The sequence below is a fragment of the Sapajus apella genome, unplaced genomic scaffold (genome assembly GCF_009761245.1).
Source record: "Sapajus apella isolate SASKATOON/1434 unplaced genomic scaffold, GSC_monkey_1.0 scaffold12, whole genome shotgun sequence".
In the NCBI taxonomy this organism is placed as follows: domain Eukaryota; kingdom Metazoa; phylum Chordata; class Mammalia; order Primates; family Cebidae; genus Sapajus; species Sapajus apella.
Genome location: NW_022436952.1, coordinates 35,243,141 through 35,269,139, shown reverse-complemented (window position 1 = coordinate 35,269,139; position 25,999 = coordinate 35,243,141). Strand labels below are relative to the sequence as shown.

The 25,999-nt window shown below is 47.5% G+C and overlaps 2 protein-coding genes across 3 annotated transcripts in view; both read left to right on the top strand.

Moving 5' to 3' along the window:
- The window catches only part of PSMD11 (proteasome 26S subunit, non-ATPase 11), a 39,832-nt gene extending 22,014 nt beyond the window's left edge, over positions 1-17,818 (top strand). The window contains exons 6-14 of the mRNA XM_032280913.1: positions 3,033-3,227; positions 7,498-7,642; positions 8,947-9,007; positions 11,798-11,860; positions 13,737-13,862; positions 14,351-14,386; positions 14,646-14,697; positions 14,992-15,134; positions 15,256-17,818. Of these exons, the coding sequence (XP_032136804.1) occupies positions 3,033-3,227; positions 7,498-7,642; positions 8,947-9,007; positions 11,798-11,860; positions 13,737-13,862; positions 14,351-14,386; positions 14,646-14,697; positions 14,992-15,134 (821 nt within the window). The 3' untranslated portion in view covers positions 15,256-17,818. The remainder of the gene's footprint in view (positions 1-3,032; positions 3,228-7,497; positions 7,643-8,946; positions 9,008-11,797; positions 11,861-13,736; positions 13,863-14,350; positions 14,387-14,645; positions 14,698-14,991; positions 15,135-15,255) is intronic.
- A 3,274-nt stretch (positions 17,819-21,092) lies between these two features.
- Positions 21,093-25,683, top strand: CDK5R1 (cyclin dependent kinase 5 regulatory subunit 1). 2 transcript variants are annotated; one of them, XM_032280911.1, is made up of 2 exons: positions 21,093-21,622; positions 21,920-25,683. In XM_032280911.1, exon 2 carries the CDS (start codon positions 22,065-22,067, stop codon positions 22,986-22,988), a length of 924 nt encoding a protein of 307 aa, XP_032136802.1. In that variant the 5' UTR covers positions 21,093-21,622; positions 21,920-22,064; the 3' UTR covers positions 22,989-25,683. The 2 variants fall into 2 exon arrangements, with proteins under 2 accessions (XP_032136802.1, XP_032136803.1); XM_032280912.1 differs by having other exon boundaries at positions 21,523-21,622; positions 21,924-25,683.
- The last annotated feature ends 316 nt before the right edge of the window (positions 25,684-25,999 follow it).

The following is a 25,999-nucleotide window of genomic DNA, read 5'->3' as shown; positions in this document are numbered from 1 at the left end:
GTTGACTCACTGCAATTTCTGCCTCCTGGGTTCGAGCTATTCTCCTGCCTCAGCTGCCTGGGTAGCTGAGATTACAGGCGCCTGCTACCATGCCTGGCTAGTTTTTGTATTTTTTAGTAGAGATGGGGTTTCACCATGTTGGTCAGACTGGCCTCGAACTCCTGACCTCAAATGATCTGCCTGCTTTGGCCTCCCAAAGTGCTGGGATTACAGGTGTGAGCCACCGTGCCTGGCCTCAGAAGATTTTTATCACTCCAGAAAGAAACTTCCTATCCATTAGCAGCCCTGGGCAATTATTAAGGTATTTGTATCTTTGTAGATTTGTCTATTCTGGGTATTTCTTATAAATGAAATAATACAGTATTTGTTTTTCTGTGATTCGCTTCTTTTACATAGCATTATGTTTTCAGGGTTTATGTTGTAGCATGTGTCAGTACTTCATTCCTTTTTATTGCTGAATAATAGTCCGTTGTAAGGATATATCACATGTTTATCCATTCATCAGTTGATGGACATTTGGGTTGTTTCCACGTTTTAGCTCTTATGAATACTGCTATAAACAGGTTTTATGTGGACATGTTCTTCCGGGTATATACCTAGAAGTGGAATTACTGTGTCATATGGTAACTGATTAACTTTTTGAGGAGCTGCTAAGCTGTTTTCCAAAGTGGCTGCACCATTTTACATTCTCTCTAACATTGTATGGGGCTTCTAGTTTTTCCATATCTTCATCAACACTTGTTACTATCTTTTTTAGTTTAGCCATTCTAAGTAGTACTTCATTATGTTTTTGTTTTGCATTTCCCTAATGATGATATTGAGCATATTTTCTTTTTTTTTCTTTATTTTATTTTTTTGAGGCAACTTCTTATTCTGTTGCCCAGGCTGAAGTGCAGGGGCATGATTCAGCTCACTGCAGCTTCTGCCTCCCAGATTCTCCTGCCTTAGCCTCCCAAGTAGCTGGGATTACAGGCATGTGCCACCATGCCTGGCTAATTTTTGCATTCTTAGTAGAGATAGAGTTTCACCATCTTGGCCAGGCTGGTCTTGAACTCTTGACCTCATGATCTGCCTGACTTGGACTTCCAAAGTGATGGGATTATAGGCATGAACCACTGTGCTTGGCCCTTTTTTTTTTTTTTTTTCTTGAGACAGGCTTGCTCTGTCTCCCAGGCTGGAGTACAGTGTCACGATCTCAGCTCACTGCAACCTCCACCTCCCATGTTCAAGTGATTCTCCTGCCTCAGCCTCCCAAGTAGCTGAGATTTTAGGCATGCACCACCATGCCCAGCTAATTTTTGTATTTTTAGTAGAGACAGGGTTTCACCATGTTAGCCAGGCTGGTGTTGAACTCCCAGTCTCAGGTGATGCGCCCACCTTGGTCTCCCAAAGTGCTGGGATTACAGGCTTGAGCCACTGTGCCTGGCCTTCTTTATATGTATGTCTTTGGATAAATATTCATATCCTTTGCTTATTTTATTTTTTATTATTTTTATTTTTTAAAGGCTAGTCAAATGAAGCAGTGGGAGTAGAGAAGGAACAAAGAAATCTGTAACTGGTTGTGATCAATTAGTTGTAAACACCACTGCACTCGGACCAGCCCCTTTGCTTATTTTTTGATTGAGTTATTTTTGTTTTTATTTTTTAGAAACAGGGTCTTTGTCACCCAGGCTGGATGGAGTACAGTGGTGCAATTGTAGCTCACGGCAGCCTGGCAATTCTGGGATCCAGCAATCCTTCTGTCCCAGTCTCCTGAGTAGCTAGGACTACAGGCGTGTACCAACATACCCTCTGTTTTTATTTTTTTATTCTGAAGTTCTTTTTTTTTTTTTTTAAGTTTATTTTTACTTCAGGGGTACATGTGCAGGTTTGTTATATAGGTAAACTTGTGTCGTGGAGTTTGTTGTTCAGATTATTTTGTCACCCAGGTGTTAAGCCTAGTACCCATTAGTTATTTTTCTTGATCATCTCCCTCCTCCCACCCTCTGAGAGGCCCTAGTGTGTGGTGTTCCCCTCTATGTGTTTATGTATTCTCATCATTTAGCTCCCACTTATAAGTGAGAGCATGCAGTATTTGGTTTTCTGTTCCTGCTTTATTTTGCTAAGGATAATGGCCTCCAGCTCCATTCATGTTCCTGCAGAGGACATGATCTTGTTCTTTTTTACGGCTGCATTGTATTCTATAGTGTATATGTACCGAATTTTCTTTATCCAGTCTGCTGTTGATGGGCATTTAGGTTTGTTTTTTATTCTGGATAAAAGTCTCTTACCAGATACATGATTTGCAATTTTTTTTCTTTTGTTCTGTGGGTTGTTTTTTCACTTTCTTGATGGTGTCCTTTGAAGTACATTTTAATTTTGGTGAAGTTCTGTTACCTGTTTTTTGTTATTGTTGCTTATGCTTTTGGTGTTATGTCTAAGAAACCATTGCCAAATCCAAAGCTACAGGGATTTGTTTCTGTTTTCTTCTAGAGGTTTTATAGGTTTCACTCTTAAATTTAGGTCTTTGATCCATTTTGAGTCAATTTATATATATGGTGTAAGTCTGTTTGAATTCGATATTCTAGTTTGAGATGGAGGAGTCAGGGAAGAAGGTGTGTTTGGAGAACATTGGTATGTCCAGAACTCTACTTCCTCCATCAGCCTGGGTGCCTGGGGTTCTTATATAGCCTTGTGATTGCTGGAGAAGAAGAGAGCGAGATCAAGTGCCTTTCTGAACTGGATAACTAGATTTAGCATTTTATAGGTAGGGATTCCCACTGTTTTTAAATCTTAAGAGTAAGCTCATAGGACTCATGGCTCTAATGTTGTCCTTAGGAAGCAGAAAACTTCAGAGGTGTGTTTTTCTCTTGAAAGATAGCATATTAGTGGAAAATTTAATTATTGCATGGGTTCTAGAGGTAATGTTTTTTGAGTTTAGGCATTTTTTTTTTTTAATCCTGAGTGTTATGAGGGTGGGGGAGTGAGATGTTACAGTGTTTAGATATTAAGCTGATGGCCAGTAAAGGAGAATATATCTTTTCCTTCTTCAGGTTCTCAGCTGCTGCGGGAGTTGAAAAAGATGGATGACAAAGCCCTTTTGGTGGAAGTACAGCTTTTAGAAAGCAAAACGTACCATGCCCTGAGCAACCTGCCGAAAGCCCGAGCTGCCTTAACCTCTGCTCGAACCACAGCAAATGCCATCTACTGCCCCCCTAAATTGCAGGCCACCTTGGACATGCAGTCAGGTAACAGACGTAGCTATTCCTGGGATGTGTTTTCTTAAAGCTCATCTACCTTATAGGTAGAAGGAATGGGGGTTGGAGCTGGAGAATAAAGCTGGCTGATTTGGCTCTAGCTTCTTCAGAGAACCACTTAGAAAGCTACTGTTCTAACTAGCTGCTCCCCTCCAGTTAACTGCCTAAAAGGTATTAAGAACATACCTATCACTGCTTGACCAGGCAATCTGACTGTTAGAACCAAACTCCAGAGAGGTTGTACTTAGAAGACTGCCTTACCTTTCCTCTTAGCCACTTACTCAGAATAGCAGCATTTTCATTTAGGCTTACCCTAAGTCTGTTGACTCTTGGAAATCTTTGTACAATTGGTTGACTTTGACAAAGGGCCTCAAATCAGGACTGAGGAATGATAACCCAGTTTCAGCTGAGTATTGTATGTAGTTTCTGATGGAGCGTGTGAATGTGGGTCTAGGAAGCCATGAATTGGCAGGTGGAATACTTTCTTTTGTATTTAATTTTTTTACTGGAGGCATCAGTATTGAAGGAATGTTGGAATTGGAGGTGGAGGACTAGTTTAAGTGCTTGTGTTACCTCTCATCTGTAAAAGATAATGCCTACTCAACTTGTTTGTCAGGGTTGTAGTGATCTAGGATCAGGCTTTCTTAGGTTGACATTTTGTTTTGCTGCTTTCTAGGTATGTGATGTCATGAAGGGTAAACATGGCCTTTTCCTGTGGTACCAAAAGATAGCAGGACTGGAATGGTGGTGACTTGGGGCAAGTTACTTAATTTACGTTTAGCTCATCTGTAAAATGGTAATAATTGGCACATGATAGACTCTCATTAATGTTTGTGTTGAATGAGTGAGAGTCTACTTTTTGGTTTTAGTTTTTGCCTTTTTTTTGAGACGGGGTCTCACTCTGTTGCCCAGGTCGTAGCACAGTGGTGCAATCACAGCTTACCACAGCCTCAGCTTCCCAGGCTCAAGTGATCCTCCCAACTTAGTCTCCTTAGTTGCTGGGGATTATAGGAGCACAACAAGCTAACTTTTTGTATATTGTATATTTTGTAGGGATGGGGTTTCGCCATGTTGCCCAGACTGGTCTGGGCTCAAGCAACCTTCCCACCTTGGCCTCTCAAAGTGCTGGGATTATAGGCATGAGCCACCATGCCCAACTTTTGTTTCTGTTTTCTGGTTTTTTTCTGGGTTTCACCATATTGACCAGGATGGTCTCGATCTCTTGACCTCGTGATCAACCCGCCTCGGCCTCCCAAAGTGCTGGGATTACAGGCTTGAGCCACCGCGCCCGGCCCCCGTTTTTGTTTTTAACAACACACTTCATATGCCCGCCATGACACTCAGAGTGCTGATACGGCCCCTGTTAACTGATGTGTTTGGCACCAGTTCTTGGGCCTTATTTTATCTTTTTTTTTTTCCATACTTATTTTTGAGTCTGGCCTGTTCTCCCTCTATACTGGGAAATGTGGAAAAATGGAGATGTGTCTCATTTAGTTTAGCAGCATTAATAGTTTGCTGGGTTGTTGAAGGGGCTTTCCTTGGCTGCAGAGAAGAGGAGATATTCCTTGAGGCCTCTGTACTTAACAGTAGTAGAAAAAGATCTGATTCCCATCGACCCAAGGTGGGAGGTTTTTTGGGTAGGCTGAAAGAAGATATCACTCAATAAATGGTGAAGTCAGGAGGTTCCAGCTGACATTGAGTTCTTGGGATCGTGTGTCAGTAGTGTCATCCTTTGACTCTAGTATGCTAAATACTTTCTACGTGTATCTTGATGTGAAAGATGTTGGGGACGTACTTGTGGTAAACGAATGGAGCTGAGGACTGTAACTTCTTAAAGGGCTGGGGCAGAGTTAGAGCTAATATACACAAATACAGAATTTTAGGGTTTAGATGCCTCCCAAGCTTGGAAAGAACTAATTTTTACGTTATCCCAAGTGATAGCATAGGTTGGCAGTAATAGCAGGTGCAATCAAAGTTAAGCTCATTGGGAGCAACTCAACTTCGAAGCAGTAGAGAATTGGTTAGGACAACTAGGGTATATCAGTCTGAAGAAATACTGCTTAGCTATGTGTAGTTAAATTCATGGATTTGGCATTGTGTGAGAGCTGTACACTGAGTGCATTTAGGCTAAAGCACATCCATAAATGACAAATATTTGAAATCAAAATATAAGACGTTGGATTCCCTCTCCCCCCCATGAGAGCTGCATAAATATAAAACTGTCAAGCTTAGAAAAGCTATCTTAAAGTAGTTAGTATTATTAAAACAGGTCATTCAGGCCATCTAGAGATATTAGTGCCAACTCCCTGACCTGTGAATGTGATGTCATGAAGGGTAAACATGGCCTTTTCCTGTGGCACCAAAAGATAGCAGGACTGGAATGGTGGTGAGAAGCATGGGAGAAAGATGGTACAGTATGTGTTTTCAGGTCCCTTTTAAGTCTCTAATTCCTTTGGGAATTTATATTTGGCAATATGGCAATATGACATTGAGCTGGGAGGTCAGAGACCTGGATTCTCATCTTCTAATCTCAGCCCTCACATAGCTGGCAATGACAACTTTGGGCAGGTTCTTTCTTTTTATTCTTTTTTGGAGGTGCTCTCACTTTTTCACCCATGCTGGAGTGCATTTTCACTATCACAGCTCACTGTAGCCTTAACCTCCCAGGCTCAGGTGACCTTCCTACCTCAGCCTCACAAGTAAGTGGCTGGGACTACGGACATGCACCACCACGCCTGGCTAATTTTTTGTAGTGATGCGGTTTCACCATGTTGCCCGGTTGTGGTCTTGAACCCCTAGCTTCAGGTGATCTGCCTGCCTTGGCCTCCCAAGGTGTTGAGATTACAGATGTGAACTACTCTGCCTGGCAGGGCGGGTTCTTTATCCTTTCCTGACCTCATCAGTAAGTTAATGGAGTTGGGGTAGATATTTTTTTCTTTTTTCTTTTCTTTTTTGAGACAATGTCTCACTCTGTCGCCTAGGCTGGAGTGCAGTGATGTGATCTTGACTCACTGCAACCTCCACCTCCCGGATTCAAGTGAGTCTCCTGCCTCAGTCACCTGAGTAGCTGGGATTACAGGCATGTGCCACCAAACCCGGCTAATTTTTATATTTTTAGTAGATATGGGGTTTTGCTCTGTGGGCCAGGCTGGTCTCGAACTCCTGACCTTAAGTGTTCTGGCTGCCTTGGCCTGCCAAAGTGCTGGGATTACAGATGTGAGCCATTGTGTCTGGCCTCTCTTTTTTTTTCTTTTTTTTTTTTTTGAGATGGAATCTCACTCTGTCACCCAGTTTGGAGTGTAGTGGTGTGATCTCGGCTCACTGCAATCTCCACTTCCCGGGTTCAAGCGATTCTCCTGCCTTAGCCTCCTGAGTAGCTGGGATTACAGGTACCCACCACCATATCCGGCTCGTTTTGTATTTTTAATAGAGATGGGGTTTTACCATGTTCACCATGTTGGCCAGGCTGGTCTTGAAATCCTAACCTCAGATGATCCTCCTGCCTTGGCCTCTCAAAATATTGGGATTACAGGTGTAAGCCACTGTGCCTGGCCATTTTTTTTTTTTTTTTTAAAAGATGGGGTTTCACCATATTGGTCAGGCTGGTCTTGAACTTCTGACCTCAGGTTATCCACCCGCCTCAGCCTCCCAAAATGCTGGGATTACCGGCGTGAGACACCGAGCCCGGCCATTTTTTTTTTTTTTTTTTAGCAGACAAGGCTGGACGGGCATGGTAACTCACTCCTGAAATCTTGGCACTTTGGGAGGCTGAGAGAAGCAGATCACTTGAGGTCAGGAGTTCAGAACTAGCCTGGCAAACATGGTGAAACTTGTCTCTACTAAAAATACAAAAAATTAGCCGAGTGTGGTGGTGGGTGCCCATAATGTCAGCTACTCAGTAGGCTGAGGCAGGAAAATTGCTTGAATCCAGGAGGTGGAGGTTGCGGGATCTATCAAGCCACTGCACTCCAGAGCGAGACTCTGTCTCAAAAAAACAAAAGGAGACAAGGTCTCACTATGTTACTTAGGCTCAAACTCTTTTAAAAAAAAAAAAAAAGAGATGGGGTCTTACTATGTTACTCAGGCTCGTTTTGAATTCTTGGGCTCATTTGATCCTCCCGTCTCAGCCTCCCAAAGTGCTGGGATTACAGGTGTGAACCACTGTGCCCGGCCAGGGAGATTTCTAAGGTGCCTCCCAGCTCTGATCTTTTATGGCTCTATTATTTTATATGGTTCTTATTCCTTTCTTTTCAATGCCCAGGTATTATCCATGCAGCAGAAGAGAAGGACTGGAAAACTGCGTACTCGTACTTCTATGAGGCATTTGAGGGTTATGACTCCATTGACAGCCCCAAGGCCATCACATCTCTGAAGTACATGTTGCTGTGCAAAATCATGCTCAACACGTAGGTGCACCTTAACTCTGGAATACAAGAACTCAGATCCGTCAACAAGTCTGTCTGTCATGGCAGAGATGGCCTAAGCAGGGAGTGTGGCCAGTTACAGAAACAGCAGCAGCTGCAGCCTCTAGGGCTGGCTCAGGTAGAACAGGAGGATCAAAGGTGTTCCAGAAAACTTTCACTTGCTAGTCTTTCAGAATCAGGAATACATTTTAGAAATCTTCTCAGCTCCTCTTGGAGAATTCTGCTCATTGTTTAAATATTCTGTCCTCATAGGTGTACAGCACAGGACAGAGGTTCAGGAAACAGCTTATAGATCAGCCAGTACCAGCAAACTGAGCCACCCAGAATGAGGAAGGAAGGGTTAAGGAGAGGTTTGAAAAAGTGGACAACAGGGGCCGGGCGTGGTGGCTCATGCCTCTAATCCAGGCACTTTGGAGGCCAAGGCGGGCGGATCACCTGAGGTCGGGAGTTCAAGACCAGCCTGACCAACATGGTGAGACCCCATCTTAAAAAAGACAAAAAAAAATTTTAAAAAGGAAAAAAAGAAGTAAAAATAATAGAAAAAAAAAGTGGACAACAAAAGTATGACAGACCTTCTTATAAAGGAGCCTATAGAATTATTCAGTTTTTGGGGGAATAAATGAAGTATTAACTAAGAACTCTTTTTTTTTTATCTTTGGATTACATAGGGGCTATGTTTTAATAAAACCTATTACACTGGGATTTGACTTAAACTTATAGCTGTGCTTTTGGTAGGTTTAGTTCAGTTTTCTAACATTAGAGTTTTTCTTTCTTTTTTTTTTTTCTTGAGACAGAGTCTCACTCTGTCTCCCAGGTTGGATACAGTGGTATGATCTTGGCTCACTGCAACCTCCGCCTCTCGGGTTCAAGCAATTCTCTTGCCTCAGCCTTCTGAGTAGCTGGGATTACAGGTGCACACCACCACGCCTGGCTAATTTTTGTATTTTTAGTAGAGACGGGGTTTCACCATGTTGGTCAGGCTGGTCTCGAACTCCTGATCTCATGATCTGCCCGCCTCAGCCTCCCAGAGTGCTGGGATTATAGGCATGAGCCACTGAGCCTGGCCAACATTGGAGTTTTTCTGTTTTTCAGGCTGAGATTCAGTCCAGAGTGGAGAAAACCTAACTTTTGCAATGTGATGTGCATATGGGTTTAGGGTTGGGCTGATTATCTGTGTGGGCAGAGTCTTTATTACAATGGAATTCTGTTAAAAAGAGATTTGCCTAAACCTACCTTTAGAAGCATAACATCCTCTAGCAATTGACCAAGTATATCTTTTTTTCTAGCCCAGAAGATGTCCAGGCTTTGGTGAGCGGGAAGCTTGCACTTCGGTATGCAGGGAGGCAGGTAGGGACTACCTTGATTGCAGTTCTGCTCACTCTGAGACCAGCATGTTTTTATAGTCATGAAAACATGGCTATAAAACATGAAAACAGTGCTCTTCGGGTCTTCATACTGCTCTCTTCCTTCTCCCCCACCCACTTTCTGCCCTTAAGCCCATTCAATGTGTTTCCTAGACTGTTAAATTCTTGGTCTGGAAAGTCAGTGTTTGGTGCTCTTACGGGCATCAGGTGGTTTGAGGGACTTAGGGAACTGAACTGTAGCATTTGCAGTAAGTTAGTTTGCATTTGGCTTCCACCAGAAAATTTATCCACCACGAGTCTGACTTGTGAATTTAACATATGCAGAGTATGAAATCGTAGATTCTCCAGGTCAGGAGCCTGGTAAGGCCTGGTGCATATGTGCTTTAGGGAGGTCTGATTGCTTGGTACAGAAACTAGGTTTTGAGATTTACTTTTGTGCTTCTCAGAGCAGTACCTTTCTACTCATGCTTTGAATTTTAGGTGTGGTGGAAAAGAGGTCTTTTTTTCGTGTTACCTTAATGCCCATGTAATGCTGAGTGTGACTTCTGAGAGCAGACAGTTATGATCTATGCAAAGATGATGTCTTGGATGTCTGGACTTCTCCTCTTTGTATTTTGCTTATCACTAGTAAAGTAAAAGTATTCTTTCTGGATTTCAACTGCCATTATCTGTAAACACAGGTTAATTGGCTGTCTATATAATCTCACAATATCTCTGGAGGAATGGCTACACAGATGATTTCGTCCTTCTCTATAAGTGGGCTTAATTGGCTCTTTTCTTTTCTTTTTTTTGAGATGGAGTCTTGTTCTTTCATCCAGGTTGGAGTGCAGTGGCATGGTGATCTCAGCTCACTGCAACTTCCTCCTCCCAGTTAGAAGTGATTCTCCTGCCTCAGCCTCCTGAGTAGCTGGGATTACAGGCATCCGCCACCATGCCCAGCTAATTTCTTTATTTTTAATCCAGATGGGGTTTTGCCATGTTGGCCAGGATGCTCTCAAACTCCTGACCTCAAGTGATCCACCCACCTAAGCCTTGCAAAGTGCTAAGATTACAGGCATGAGCCACCATGCCTGGTCCCTAATTGGCTTTTTATCAGCAAAAGTTTCAGGTCAGCTCCTGATTTTGACCTCAAGCGTACTGGTTATTACTATAGTGGAAAATGCATGGCCAGGTACGGTGGCTCACACCTACAATCCAATCCCAGCACTTGTTGGAGGCTAAGGTGGGCGGATCACTTGAGGTCAAGAGTTTGAGACCAGCCTGGCCAACATGGCAAAACCCCATATCTACTAAAAATACAAAAAATTAGCTGGGTGTGGTAGTGGGTGCCTGTAATCCCAGCTACTCAGGAAGCTGAGGCAAGAGAATCATTTAAAACTGGGAGGTAGAGGTTGCAGTGATCCAAGATAGTGCCACTGCACTCTAAGCTGAGCAACAGAGTGAGATTCAGTCTCAAAAAAAAAAAAGATGCGGTACTCACTCTCACTATAACTAGAGCTGAGGAGACCGGCTCAGAGACATCAGGTGTCTAAGACAAGGTCAGGGAGCTAAGCAGTGGTGGAGCTAGACTTTGAACTAGGGTTATTGGCTCTACGTTCCAGGTTTTTCTCATTTGGACACGTTTTTCTGTCTATAGGACAAATGCTACAGACAAACTACACTAATGCCTTGCACCCTTTAGTCTACTGTGTAAGACACACCTGCAACCTCATCAGAGAACACGAACCAGAAAAGAAAGCAAAAAAAAAAGACACACCGTCCTTGTTCAAGCGTGTAGGCTGCTACAAGAGCAGCTTCTCTTAGACTCTTCCACCCTGATGTTAGCTTTTAAGCAGGATTTGGGCTGATCTTCCAGAAAGATGAATGTTGTACATTTTTTGCTGAGTGGAGACTTGATGGCTTGGTCAGGTGCCTTTTCTAACCAGGTTAGAAGTTGTTCTCGACTATTGATTATACCTTCATCACTCCGTGGGGTCTTAACATTTGGTGTAATATGTTAATCCCTCAATTTTGATACCCCAACCTTTTTTTTTCTTTTCTTTTTTTGAGACAGTCTCCTTCTATCACTCAGGCTGGAGTGCAGTTGCACGATCTCGGCTCACTGCAACCTCTGCCTCCTGGGTATAAGCAATTCTCCTGCCTCAGCCTCCCAAGTAGCTGGGATTACAGGTGCCTGCCACCAAGCCCGACTATGTAGTGAGGGGGATTTCACCATGTTGGCCAGGCTGGTCTTGAACTCCTGACCTCAGGTGATCCACTCACTTCGGTCTCCCAAAGTGGTAGGATTACAGGTGTGAGCCACCGTGCCTGGCCTTGATGCCTCAGCCTTAATGAGACAGACCTTGTTCAGTGCCTTGTACCAAACCTAGCAGAATGAATATTGATAAAGCACATATATAATAGGGCCTAAGGGCAGGAAAAAGTTTGAGTGGGTGTGATAATAATGAGTCTTGGGGGAAGGGAGAGGGAATCACAGTTCTGTCATTTTTCGTTTTAGCTTGTCATCTCTAGAGAATGCTGTATTAGGGTCGGTCTGTTGGAAAACTTCTATTTCCTAGTATTCTTAAGTCATTTCAGGTTTCAAAGTGAAACAGGTAGGCATATAGTGTATTCAGTACTTCCAGCTCTTCTTCCCAGGTCTCTGAAGAATGATAGTGGGGCGGGTTCTTCCTTATAGCAAAAGTTGTATCGACACAGCATACTGCTTATGAGACTTGGGTGAATGTTAGTGTCCAGCATAGATTGCTTTTATGATTTGTCTCTTTATTCCCAGACAGAAGCATTAAAATGCGTGGCTCAGGCTAGCAAGAACAGATCACTGGCAGATTTTGAAAAGGTGAGCATGATAATGGGTTCGTAGGGAATGTGGGTAGAAGAGAGGGATGTTTAAGTACTTCAAAACACACTTTAAAAAATAATTATAGTTTCACAAGAAGTTGCAAAGTGATCCATGTATGCTTCATCTACGACAGTGTTAAAACCAGGAAATAGTTAAGCACTTTTTTGTACAATGAAACTTGTTGAGTTGATATAAATTATATATTATTTATACATAATACCTTTCTGTTTCAAAAGTTCTTTCTGTCCTTTTTTCACTTTGATTTTTCACAACACACCTAATATCTGCATTTTGTGGTCAAGGGAACTGGGATTCAGGAGGACACCCAAAGTCACACAGCATAGTGTAAGAGTTTGACTCTAGGCCTAGTGCTTGTTCCACATAGCAGAGTTGTAGGTATTCCTTCAGCTCCAGAAATGCCAGGTCTGCTGCTCCTCTGGACAAAAGAGTGCGTACCTGGACCCAAAGAAACGTCCTCAGGATGATGTTCTAGGCTTTCTTTAACCCTGGAGAAAAGCCTGTCTGGGCATTAGGCTGAGAATTGTATATTCTTTTCTGAACCTCTCTCCTCTTAGTCTAAGGACCAACTTAAAAACAAAACCATCCGGGTGTGATGGCTCATGCCTGGAATCCCAGCACTTTGGGAGGCCGAGGCGGATAGATCATGAGGTCAGGAGTTCGAGACCAGCCTGACTAACATGGTGAAACCCCATCTGTACTAAAAATACAAAAATTAGCTAGGCGTGATGGCGTGCACCTGTAATCCTAGCTACTCAGGAGGCTGAGGCAGGAGGATTGCTTGAACCCAGGGAGCGGAGATTGCAGTGAGCTGAGATCACACCATTGCACTCCAGCCTGGGCGACAGAGTGAGACTCCATCTCAAAAAAATCAAAAAGCGAAACCTAGATTCAGAAAGAAAACCTTAGTGTGGATGGACACTAGACCATGTGACTTTGACTGTCCTTAAGATTCACCATTGTCCTGGAGGGCTTGTCAATTCCTGTTGTTGCCTTTTACTTGGCATGATTTGCCTGCTTCCCTTAACACCTTGTAGCACAGCTGCAATGAGGCTGGGATGTTGAGACCATTCCTGATGGTCTGTAAATCACACATATGAGTAAATGGTCTAGATCATTTTATCCCAATGTTTGGGATGTTTGATGGAACATTTTTATTCCAAGTAGTTCCATGGAAGAAGGATTCTGTGATTAGATACTTGGGAAATCCTAGGGCTAAATAAAATCCTAGGGCTAATAATAATTAAAACACCTAATTTTGCTGAGTAATTGCAGAGCTATAGTATACTGATGGTCTTCATAGAACTCCTAAGAGCTAGTTGTAGAATTCAGCATTTCCTGTTGTTTAACTTCAATAATCTTTTTCCCCGGCAATGGAGACCCTATTTGTTCTGTAGAATACATTCTGAGAAATGCTTGTGTAGTTAATTTGGTTCATGAACTGAGTTGCTTTTGGGGCTTACATGGTTTGAGCTGCTGACCTGAAGCTTGCAGGCAGAAAGATGGTGCCTAGGATGACTCCACCTTTTAGTTCTATTTTGTATTTTTTTTTCCTTTTAAGACTATCATAAAATAGCATTTTACAAAATTAATTATTTTTAGAGATGGAGGCTCTCTCTTTTGCCCAGGCAGGACTTGAATTCTTGGACTCCAGGTGCACACTACCATGCTAAGTTTACCTTTTAGTTCTTGACATTCCATTTCTTCTGCTTTCTATCATGCATCTCCCCACATGTCCCCTAACTTCATTCAACCATGTAGCTATAAGGGCCACCAGACTACCTAGGAAGCTAGGAAGTAGCATGACTTCCAAGTGATTCTCTGTGCCAATCTCTGTGACTGGTTCTTTTGGCAGGCTCTGACAGATTACCGGGCAGAGCTCCGGGATGACCCAATCATCAGCACACACTTGGCCAAGTTGTATGATAACTTACTGGAACAGAATCTGATCCGAGTTATTGAGCCTTTTTCCAGAGTACAGGTGAGAGCCCTCTGGGGACTCCATTTCTGACCAGGCATTCTCAATGTAGATACTTCCCTTCCACACATGTACAGAATGGGAACTCACTTCTAGGGGTGTCCCTGGTGGTCAAGAAGCCACAAGGAGTTTGGGCCTCTGTTGATAGAATGAACAAGAATCGAGGAGAGAGATGCTGTGGGTAGAGGCATGTGAGATTGCCCCTGTACATGTTCTGAGCAGTTTCCTCCTCACTTTTAGTCACCGTATGTGTGGCACATGTTTTTTGTATTTGGGTGTGGGACAGGAATCTGTTTATTGTGTGTAGCAGTGAAGGGCAGGCAGATGGGCAGAGCACAAGAGACTTAAGCACGGCCATGGAGGGTCTCGTCGTACAGAGACAACATTAGAATTTTGAGAAATATAGCAGTTCTCCCCCTATTCCCTCCCTTTTCTTATTTGAGGCAAAAGTAAAACTTTCAGTGTTGGTGTCTCTTTGCCTTTCCTTTTAGATAGAACACATATCTAGTCTCATCAAACTTTCCAAGGTAAGGAGTCTTAAGGCCATCTGGGGGGAGGAATGGGAAGGGGTGCTGAGGAGGGGCGGCACATGCACCTGATTGGCCTCATTGGAAAGCTCCCCAGCTTCTCAGTGGGGAATGGGCAGTGTGGGCTAAAGCGAGAGTTGCATTGTTGCTATTTTATTTTCAGTCCATTTGGCCTCAGACCCCTCCAACAAAGCTTTCGTGTCAAGGTGATCTCTGTCTAGTGGATACTGGTCCCTTTAATCATGTGCTTTGATTTTAGGCCGACGTGGAAAGGAAATTATCACAGATGATTCTTGACAAGAAATTTCATGGTGAGTAACAGTCACACAGGCAAGGGGGCTGGTGGTGGTGGTGATGAGATGGTTGAAGAAGTTTATTTTCAAAGATGTTCTGTTTGTTTCCCCTGATGGTTCACCCTGGATCCTGGGCCCTCTTCCCTGTGATGAGAATGTGTGTGTGATAAGCATGTGTACATGGAATAGGGAGATGAATTCTATTGCTTTTCTCTTCTGGAGAAAGTGAGTCAAGTAGGGATTGGACTGCTTCACAAATGCTTTTGTGTCTAACCTTATCTTTTACCTGGGTTGCCCTTGTGTTTCTTGCAGGGATTTTGGACCAGGGGGAGGGTGTCCTGATTATTTTTGATGAACCCCCAGTAGATAAAACTTATGAAGCTGCTCTGGAAACAATTCAGAACATGAGTAAAGTAGTGGATTCCCTTTACAACAAAGCCAAGAAACTGACATAGGTGAGTGCTGGCTTCAGGACCCCAGGGCTGGGCAGCTGTGTCTTCTGCGTGTCGAGACTGAAAACCTCCTCCTGGTGTCCTCATGGCTTCCTGATTGACACTGCTCTGTCTTCTCTTGCAGAGTTGGATCTGTAGCGGTCCTTTGGAGAGTGTGTGTGGCGGGAGAGTGAAACCTTGGGGGAAAATGCTAGGAGATTTCTTTTTTCTTTTTGTTCTACTTTTCGCTCGGAAAGTTTTTAAATCCTCATTTGGTGCATCTGTACTCCAGCCAATAGGTGTGCCAGTTTTCATGTAATCTTTACTGGCCCAACTTGGGAGTGGGGAAATTGCTTAAAAAAAAAAGAAAAAGAAAAAAAAAAGATTATTCTAAATAAAAGGAAAAAGGCTTACACTACCTAAAGCTGTGCTCTCTGCCTCCTGGGAGAGGGCCGCAAAGCCAGGCACCCCGCCAACCACTGAGGGGTCCTAATCCACCTGCTGGGCGTCACCTCTCCTCCTCCTCAGAATTGGGTGTTTGCTGACCATCAAAAGCAATGACTTTTTATTCTGTTTGTACTGAACCAAAACAAACAACTGTGTATAGACTGCTATTTTCTTTTTTATTTGAAATGAGGTGTTCTGGTGTTCTTTTCCCTGCCATACGGCCTGTCCACCCTTCCCTCCCCCACATTGGCTCCAGCAGAGTAGCTGAAGGTCCTGCCGCCGCCGCCACCACCACCACCACCACCACCACTGCAGCAGCAACAGCAGCAGCAGCAGCGCCTGCACAGCTCCACTCTGACCTGTGAAGGAATGGGGATGAGGCCAGGAGCTACTAGTGTCTACCACGGCCACACAGGGAGCAGTGTGGGCCCTTAGCCCCCAAGGGGCCTGCTGTGCATGTGGCTTTTTATTTTTTCACACAGTAAACTAGATTAGTCGTCAGTGTTTTACTTGCCCCTCTCTTCTCCTCTGTGTTCCTCTCCTCCCCTCTCTTCTTTGCTCTCTCTCTTCTCTTTCCTCTCAACCAGGAGACCGTCACATCTCACTGCCTTCCTCCTCTCCCCTCCAGAGGAGTCAGGCTGTCTGAAATCCATGAGCTTCTCTCCCTCTCCCACTCCTCCTCTCCTGCTTTCAGACGGATTTATTCCTTTTTTAAACAGTGAACATCGGAAATGAGACTGTGGGGTGTGGTTTTCTTCTTTCTTTCTTTTAATTTTCTTTGTTGGGTTTTTGAGCAACCTCATGTCCCCTTCCCAGGGAGCTTCTTTATTTACCTCTTAGAACTTGAGTGGATGGGCAGTAGAGCACCGTGTGTCAGCATGCTTTGTTTTCTGACGAGATTTCACCGCGAGGTTTTAATGCCATTTGGGTAGGTGAGCTTCTGCACCTCTGTTGTGCTGAACTGTGTTTTCTTCTGTCATCTCCTGTTTGTGTTTTTTCTCTTTTCCTCTCCCCCTCTTCCTGCCTCCTTGCTGCTGGCCTCTTTTTCTCTTTCTTTACCTTCCTTGGATTATCCTTCCAGGTTTTCGTAATAAATTTATATTTTGTAAAAGGATTTTGTTGTACCAGGTTTTGCATCCTCGCTGAATCTGACTGGCTTTTATTTTCCTCTCCAAAATCAGGTTTTTGTTTTCAACATCTCTCCCCATTATGTCCAGTCACTGTTTGGTTTTGGCACCATCAATATCAAATGTACAAACGGTTCTTGCTAACCAACACCAGGTATATCTGATGTTCAGATGAGTTCCAATAAAAATAATTTTTTTTTCAAAAGGTGTCTTTTCTTGAGTGCTGGAGGGCTTCCAGGCAAGCCCAGACAGCTCTGTGTAGCCTCACAGTAGTCTAGCTCTCGTCTGGCCAAAGCTGTTATCTCATTTGTATAATGGGAATCCTTAAGCTAAATTTGGGGTCCAAATTTGGAGGCTTTTGGGGCAAGAAAGTTGGTGTGTGAGTTCTGAAGTTGGAAATGAATTCAGGTATCTGTTTTTCCAGGGCAGCGTGGTCCAGTGAGCACATGTAGGTTTGGGCAGTAGCCCCCCTGAGCCTACTTCTCTTCTATTCAGTGAGGATGCTGCTTCCTTGGCAGGTGATTATGATGTGAGGCTGAAAAAGTAACAGATGTGCAAGTATCTGGAGAGTCCTGACATTCAGTTGTCGTTTCGTTTCCTTTTGGAATCTTCAAAGGCAGCGATTTTCATATTGCCTCACACCCTGGGGGGCTCTGGGACCAATGGGGGACCTCCTAAATCCTCCATAGTCTGAGCAGTTCAGCCATTGTCTGTTTTAGTATTGTGTCTCTGTATTTCGCTTGCAGACAGAATTTTGCTTCTATAAAGGACTTTTAAAAAGTACTCCAAAGAGATCTCGATCTGGAGCAGAGGGGAGATGGTTTCCCAAACTTAGGGCAGTCCTGAGGAGCTCAGGGTAGCAGCCCTTTTCTTGGTTCCCTTTGTGGGTCTTGGTCAGATGATGCCCTTTAGATCTGTGCTGTCCAATATGTAGCCGCTAGCCACTGACAGCTGTCAGGCTCTTGCAATACGGCTGGTCCGAGCTGTGATACACTGCAAGTGTAAACACAAACCAGACTTTGAAGGCTTAGTATGATAACAAGAGAAAAGGAGTGTAAAATATGTCAATAACTTTTTTATATATGTGTTGAAATATTTTGGGTATTGAGTTAAATAAAATGTTATTAAAATTCATTTGTTTCCCTTTTACTTGTGTAATATGGCTGCTAGAAAATATAAAGTTACCCATGTGGCTTGTATCTGTGGCTCACATTATCCTTCTCTTGGACAGCGCCAGCTTTAGATCTCCAGGACCAGCATTTGTGCCACTGCTTCCTCTCCCAGGCCTCTCATGAGCTGAGTCCAGGCACAGCTGGGAGGGTGGGCCCGGCTCCCTCACCTCCCTTCTGGGCTCCAGCCTTCATGGTGCCAGGACTTTCTTGTGTGTTAATGAGACTCTACTGGCGTTGGGAGCAGGGGCTCTGGTCCCCTGCTGTGTGCTAGTTATGTAATCTGTGCTGCCCAGAAGGGCCACTAGATGCTGCTCTGTGATCCCTGAAAGAACAAAGCAGACTTCCTCGGGAGTCAGAGTTCAGGCCTGCTTTATTTGGAACCCTTCCTGGATGCTGTAGCTGGCCCCAGCCTTGGCCCCTCTTCCTCGGGATGCTATGGGAAGTGGGGCATGCAGGAAGAGTGGACTCTCCGGCAGTACACGAGGAGGCTGGCCCAGCAGGGCAGCTAACAAGCAGGCTGGCCCTTCAGGCAGCTAGAGATAGGCTATAGGCTAAGTAGGCTGATTGATGGGGGTGGGATTTGGAAATCTTCCCTGCAGTTCTATGATGAAGGCAGCTGGGAAGAAAACAGCACTGCCTCATTCAACTGGGTCTGCTTCTGGGTCCTTGATTCTGCCGTTAGTGGCAGCTGACTGCCTTTTCTTCCTTGCTTCCTGTTGGAGCAGTGATAGGAGCTGGGGGTAGGGAGGTGGTGGTGGGATGACTGAAAAGAGCTACGTGGTGTCTCAAAACAAGCATAACAGGCATGGCCTCGGTGTGTAGGAGCTTCTGGAGACCCCTTCCCTCAGTTGCAGCAGCAAATGGGTTGCCAGGGCCATCCTATTCCTGCTGTGCTGCAACTGTGACTTTGCCTTGGACAAGTGTGAGGAGGCTGGTGTTCTGCTGAGAGCTCTTTTTGAAGGTGAGAGGACACAGGGTGTGGCCTGGCTTCAAAAGGCCCATGCAGAGGCATGCTGCTCTGGAGTGGGAAGCAGGTGTGTGTTGTGAGGGTGAGCTTGGTCTGCTTCCCCGTGAATTAGAATAGCTAGAACTGAGATTCAGAGTTAAAGGTAACAGTGGGAAGGTAAAGTAAACAAAGGTAACTGGGCCCAGGTTTTTCTAAGGGGTGGATCTTGGCTCACTGCAACCTCTGCCTCCAGGTTTAAGTGATTCTCCTGCCTCAGCCTCCTGAGCAGCTGGGATTACAGGTGTCTGCCACCAAGCCCAGCTAATTTTTTTTTTTGTACTTTTAGTAGAGACGGTGTTTCACTGTGTTAGCCAGGCTGGTCCCAAACTCCTGACCTCAGGTCATCCTCCCACCTTGGCCTCCGAAACTGCTGGATGCGGTGTGGCCACCATGCCCAGCCAGGGGTGGATTATAGGCTTCAAAATTTGGACATATTTTGGGAGGTGGAAAACATTTAACTTTGACTCAACACTAGAATCTGAAGGGGGGCATGAGGCAAAAGGTAGTGTGAACACAGAGCCAACTCAGGAGCTAGAGGCTCCAACTAGGGGCTGAGGAAAAGAGGCTGGGGTTCAGCTTTCCTCTGAGAAAGAAGAGGGACACTGGGTCAGGGTCTTGAAGGAGATTGTTTCTTCTGGCTACTGCTATTTTTTTTTTTTTGAGACGGAGTTTTGCTCTTGTTGCCCAGGCTGGAGTGCAATGGCGCGATCTCGGCTCATTGCAGCCTCCATCTCCCAGGTTCAAGCAATTATCCTGCCCCAGCCTCCTGAGTAGCTGGGATTACAGGCACCTGCCACCATGCCTGGCTAATTTTTTTGTTTTTTTTTTTTTTTTAGCAGAGACGGGGTTTCACCATATTGGCCAGGTTGGTCTTGAACTGACCTCAGATGATCCGCCCGCCTCAGCTTCCCAAACTGCTGGGACTACAGGGGTGAGTCACTGCACCCGGCCTCTTCTGGCTTCTTACTGTGAGATGCAGGAGGGTTGAGGACAGCTCCATTTGAAGAGCAGGTAGACTTGTACACTGAGGAACATTCAGAGGGAGGGGCACACTGAGCTGGGAGCCTGCCTTCCTCTTCTGAGTTACCAAAACAGCTGCTCTGGATGTTCTGAAGGGCTGTGGGCAAAGCAGCCCTCTGAGTATGAGCAATGCATTTTCCACTATATGTCTGTCCCCCAAGGTTCCTAAAGCCTTGAATTCCCATTGACAGAAATCTCTGGGTGGCACATAAGCAAAATCTATCACTTTCTGACTTGCTTGCAGCATCTTGAATACCAGATTCCTTTTCTGTTCCTCCTAGGGCAGTTAACAGGGCTGGCGAAGGGTGACAGCCTAGTGGGCTGGAGTGGTCAGGGAATTGGGTGTCATCCTCTCCTCTGGAGTGCCACTCCCTCATCTCTAGGTTCAGAGACGATCTGGATTAAGGCAGAGATTAAGTCTCCTGTTTCCCAGGTTTGTGGTCAGTTTTGAATCAATCTCCAGAAACACGGTAAAATAAAAATAGTAAATTAACAACGGTGAGATACCTGGATTCACATCTGACAGGAACAGCTCTTTCAGAACCAGAATTTTACTCAAATTTGGCTAGCATCTTCTTACATTATACATACTTAGAATTTAAAATGTTTAAGAAGGTAAGAAGGCTGGTCGGAGGGGCAGTTGCTTCACCTTTAATATAACAAGAGGGCGAGTGGGAACTTCGAGGTCTTATTTGTGACGGGCTCAGGCTTGGCTCGTGGTTGGCCGGAACTGCTACGGGCCACGCTTCTCCGGCTTGGATTTCTGAGACCCACCCGGGCCGCAGGCATCTACCCAGGATGAGGGAACGGAGGCCCCGGAGGGGTGGCCAAAACCGACTGGACTGTCCACTCGGGGTTCCCGTGGCACCCGGGCGGCCTCAGTAAAGGCGTCTCCTCTCCCCGCCCAGGGCCTTTTTCCTTGCACTCCCTGGCTGCTTTCCCCAGGTACGGGATGTCAGCTGTAAGGAGGGAGCTAGGGGCCCAGGCCTTGGCGGAGAGCTCCTCACGCGGAGCCTGCGGGCCGCCGGCGGCCAGGGCGGGGACTTCGCCGAGAGCGCCCCCGCGGCCGGCAGCTGCGGGCGCCGCGGCGGGAACAAAGGCAGCACGTGTCTGGGCGGGGCGCGGGCGGGGTCGGCCCTCGGCCCCGCCCTGCGCGGCGCCAGCTCCGCGTCGGCAGAGTCGGCCTGCGCGGACGCCCGGGACTCGGCGGCCTGGCTGCTGCTGGGCGGCGGCGAGGAGCGGGCGGTGATCTGTGCGGGAGGGGCTGCCCGGAGGGGCGGCCCTGAGGGGCGGGGCGGTCCGGCGTCCGGTGTCCCGCCGCTGCCGCCGAGTCCGGCTCATAGATGGGGCCCGGCGACTAGAGGCCTCCCGCTCGGTGCCACATCCTACCCGCACCGTGCGCGGCTAGAGCTGAGGACACCCACGGCCGCGGCTCACCGGCAAGACCAGGCCGGCGCGTGGACCGTGCGCGCGCCCCGCGAGGGAGCGCGCTGAGGCGCGCGCCGGGAACGGGAGCGGGAGCGGGAGCGGGAGCTGGAGCGCGGCGGCGAAGGTGCGGGCGGCCGAACGGGGGGCGGGGCCGCGGCGCCTGCAGAACCTTGGACAGAAGCTCCCGAGCCGCCGCCGCCGAGCGCGAGCCCCGCCGAGCGCCCCCGAGCGCCGCCCAGCGCCGGGACCGCGGCGGCAGAACCGCGGCGCGCATTGCGGAGGGCGCGGAGCGCAGGAACCGCCGCCTGCCGGGTAAGCCTATGCTGGGCGGCCGTCCTTGGCCCCGGGGAGTGGGGACCGGGGTCGCGGCCGCGCAGGGTGTCGAGGCGGGGGTCCTCGGCAGCCTCCGTTGGCGCCCGGGCCCCTCCCGGCTGCGCCTGGGGACCGCAGCGGCGGCGGCGGGCGGGGGTGCTGCAGTGGAGGCGGCGAGGCTGCGGCGCGGGGGCGCGGGCAGGGCCCAGGACTGGGGCCGCGGGGGCTGCCAAGGCGCTGGGCGGGGGGGCGCGGCGTGGAGCCCCGCCTGGCGTTGAGAACCATCTTGTTTTCCAGGCAGATCCGAGGGGGCAGCACGCGTCCCGGGAGCGCCCCCGTCCCTTTCCCGGGGCCGCCACAGGTTCGGTGAGCGGTTTTTTCCCTCTGGCCGGCAGGCTGGGCGCGCAGGGGCGCGAGCCCCCGCCCGGCGCGCAGCGACACCATGGGCACGGTGCTGTCCCTGTCCCCCAGCTACCGGAAGGCCACGCTATTTGAGGATGGCGCGGCCACCGTGGGCCACTACACGGCCGTGCAGAACAGCAAGAACGCCAAGGACAAGAACCTGAAGCGCCATTCCATCATCTCCGTGCTGCCTTGGAAGAGGATCGTGGCCGTGTCAGCCAAGAAGAAGAACTCCAAGAAGGTGCAGCCCAACAGCAGCTACCAGAACAACGTCACGCACCTCAACAATGAGAACCTGAAGAAGTCGCTGTCGTGCGCCAACCTGTCCACATTCGCCCAGCCCCCACCGGCCCAGCCGCCCGCACCCCCGGCCAGCCAGCTCTCGGGCTCCCAGACCGGGGGCTCCTCCTCGGTCAAGAAGGCCCCTCACCCTGCCGTCACCTCCGCAGGGACGCCCAAACGGGTCATCGTCCAGGCGTCCACCAGCGAGCTGTTGCGATGCCTGGGTGAGTTTCTCTGCCGCCGGTGCTACCGCCTGAAGCACCTGTCTCCCACGGACCCCGTGCTCTGGCTGCGCAGCGTGGACCGCTCGCTGCTTCTGCAGGGCTGGCAGGACCAGGGCTTCATCACGCCGGCCAACGTGGTCTTCCTCTACATGCTCTGCAGGGATGTTATCTCCTCGGAGGTGGGCTCGGATCACGAGCTCCAGGCCGTCCTGCTGACCTGCCTGTACCTCTCCTACTCCTACATGGGCAACGAGATCTCCTACCCGCTCAAGCCCTTCCTGGTGGAGAGTTGCAAGGAGGCCTTTTGGGACCGTTGCCTCTCTGTCATCAACCTCATGAGCTCCAAGATGCTGCAGATAAATGCCGACCCACACTACTTCACACAGGTCTTCTCCGACCTGAAGAATGAGAGCGGCCAGGAGGACAAGAAGCGGCTCCTTCTAGGCCTGGATCGGTGAGCACTGTAGCCTACGTCATGGCTCAAGGATTCAATGCATTTTTAAAAATTTATTATTAAGCAAATCAGTTTTGTGTACAGTATGTGTCTAGCAAAGCCACCAAGGGCCTCACCTTTCCCACAGTCTCTCCCTGGGGTTTTTTTCAGCCCTGCCAAGAACTCTGGGCACTTTTGAACTCACGAGCCTTGAGCAAAATCCAGAAGATGTATTCAGAGCCACCCGGGCCACTGACCTCCCACTGTTGGGAACTCAAAGGACTGACCTGCCCCTGCCGTCTGTGCCCTCGCTGGATCCAGGGTGGGCGAGGCTGCCTGCTGCACCCTGGATGGAGCTGGAGAGGGGCCTCTGGCTGCCTGGCCCAGGGAGGAAATTGGGGTTTCTGGTTGGAGGCTCTTTTCTAGCTCCTGTGTGGAGTTGTTCGTTCTCCCAGAGGCTCCTGGAGCCAGCCTCCCTCACTGAGCCGCCAATGAGGTTGTGAGGCAAGATCTCTACCGCCCTGGGACATCTTCAATCCAGGCGAGGCAGAGCCCAGCGGGTCTAGTGCAAAGATTTGACCATGCACCGTCCTGATTTGCTGTCTTTTAGGGAGAAGGGCTTTTCTTTAGTGGAGAAATGGAACTCGCCCCCCTACCCCCTTGTCTGCTGCTCCCAGCCACGTTGGTGGTATTGGCCAATGAGCTGGTTTGACTCGTTAATTTCTCTCATTTTGGGTCCCAGCTAAAGAAGTGGGGTGAAGCTGGGGACAACTTTCCTGGGTGAATTTTTCTTTTGAATAATGCAGCGCAGTCACCCTGTGGCAAATGCCAGGACAGCTGCAGGTGCCCATTAGCAACGCCTGCCTTCTGGCAGGTGAGGGATGCCATGCCTGAGACCAAGCCGGTGCCCACCTAAGGGCTCAGGCCTCTTGCTGGTGCACATGACATTTGTCTTGCAGAGCTGCGGGTTAGGTGATGTGGTGACCCCACCCCCACCTGTTAATTTAAAGCTGTTTCCAAACAGTTAAGTTTCTTCTAAAGAGGAAGCCTTGCCCGGCAAGGACCAGTGACACAGCCGGATCTTGGAGACAATTACCAGAAGGGAGTGAGACTCCTGATTGCTCTGGAAGCCTGCTGATTTCTACAACTGATCATTTGCAGCTGCTGGTTTTGGTTTCCACCTTACCCTACTGGCTGTAAAAACACAAGATGTGTACTTCATCGATTTTCTAATTCTCCTGTATTGGTGGCTTGGGACTTGGGAGAGGGAGCAAGCCTTCCTCCACAGCCCATCCCTCGGCTGTGGAGAACAAAGACGAATGTGAAGACGCTACAGAGGATTCTGTCTTCCAGGCCCAGTCCCCGGGGGAGTGCTGGAATGGGGACCTGGGGTGGGGAGGCAGAGGGTCACTTTTCATAGGATTAGGTTTGAGGTGGCTACCAGTTTCAGCACAAGCACTACTGAAATTCACACAAAAAGAAAGCTGTGAAATTGAAGTCCCAATTTAAGAGGCCCGGAGCAGAACCTGGTGGCCAGAAGCATTTCCAGATTTGGGGAGGAGAGCCTGCCCGGCCAGAGAGCATCTGCCTAGCCGCACCTGAGGCCCAGCAGAGCCGTTCCTGGGACTGTCAGATAACGGGTGTGGTGCTGGAAGGAGCCTGTGGCTGCTGGCACAGACTTCACACAGCACCTCCTCTCTGCTGGGTTTTCCACACAGCCTGTCTTCAGATCCTGCTTCCGCGTGCAACCCGAGGTGGGAAGCCCCTGGTGGCATGGAAGAGGGAGGGTCGGTGCCAAGTCTCAGGAGAAGGGGGCATGTGTGTAGTCACCTTCAGCTGGTGGAACCTGGCCTGGAACTGTGCGGTTAAATTGCATCCACAGGATTCCAGTTTCGTGTCTGTTTCCTTCTCTTCGTATTTATTTTTTTATTCTTTGGAGGAGGTGGACATTTCGGAAGTGGTTGGGGACTAAGGGAAGAACTCTCTAGTTCCCTCAGTGTGAAGCCTGTCGTGTTCTCTCTCTCCCCTTGCACTGGTCATCAGTATTGTGTAAAGGAACAACTGATATACTTGAGTGTGCAAGCAGTGAACCCATTTGCCATGCTGCTATGAAGACTACTTTTAGAACTACAATTAAAAAAAAAAACCTACAAAAAAACCTTTATTCTTTAATTGTTGCTTTTACAGTGATATTGTGCATGCAAACCAGGAGCATTTTGTGTCTTAAGAAAAATAATCTTAGAACAGATGGCTGTGAACATTACACCCATGCACAGAACAAGCCGCAGGAATAATAGTTCAGGATTTGGTTTCTCTCTCTCTCTTGTAAACCTGAAGGGTTGATACATTCTTTCCATGCAGTTATTAGAACTTAGTTTTGTTCCAACAGTTGTTAAACTTGCAATGAAAAGAAAATGTGCCATTTTTTTCACTCAGAATTATTCATAGCTGTATATTTGAAACTGCTAATTACACACATGTGATGTATGTTGGTTTTTTAGTGCAATTTCTTCTGTAGCTATTCTTTGACCAAACTGTGGGTACTGTTAATATTAATTTATAATTGTCTCATTTTGTATGTATGTGTAGTGTGTTTGTGAGTATGTGTGGTTTATAATCTGACAGTCATGGAGCTCAGTTTGGCTGTAATTTAATTCTCCTTCCCTTATTTTTATTTATTTTTGTACTGTGCTGATTCAATAAAATGCACTGACCATCCATTACAGAGACCTCTTTTTGTGGGCAGGCTGGGGGCCCCTTTAATAAATGATTCATGCATTCAGAACATAATTGGATTTTTGTTATGGGGGAGGGGAGGACAGAGTTGGGGGCGAGGGCTTAACACACTAAGGTGATTAAGAAGGAAGCACAGGTTAAGTCAGCTTTGGTTTAGCGTCCGGCTGGGGCGGGGGCAGCTGTTTCCCAAAGGCTCCCGTGGCAGAACTGGGTGACTGGAACCTCCAGCCAAGGAGGGTCAGGCTCAAGCATGGCCTGGTGAGGTCTGCCAGGTGGGTCCTGCAGGGGCTTCAGGATCTA

What these genes read in the sequence shown, in the direction of transcription:
- CDK5R1 (XM_032280911.1), top strand. Translation starts at nt 22,065, where the DNA reads ATGGGCACGGTGCTGTCCCTGTCCCCCAGCTACCGGAAGGCCACGCTA.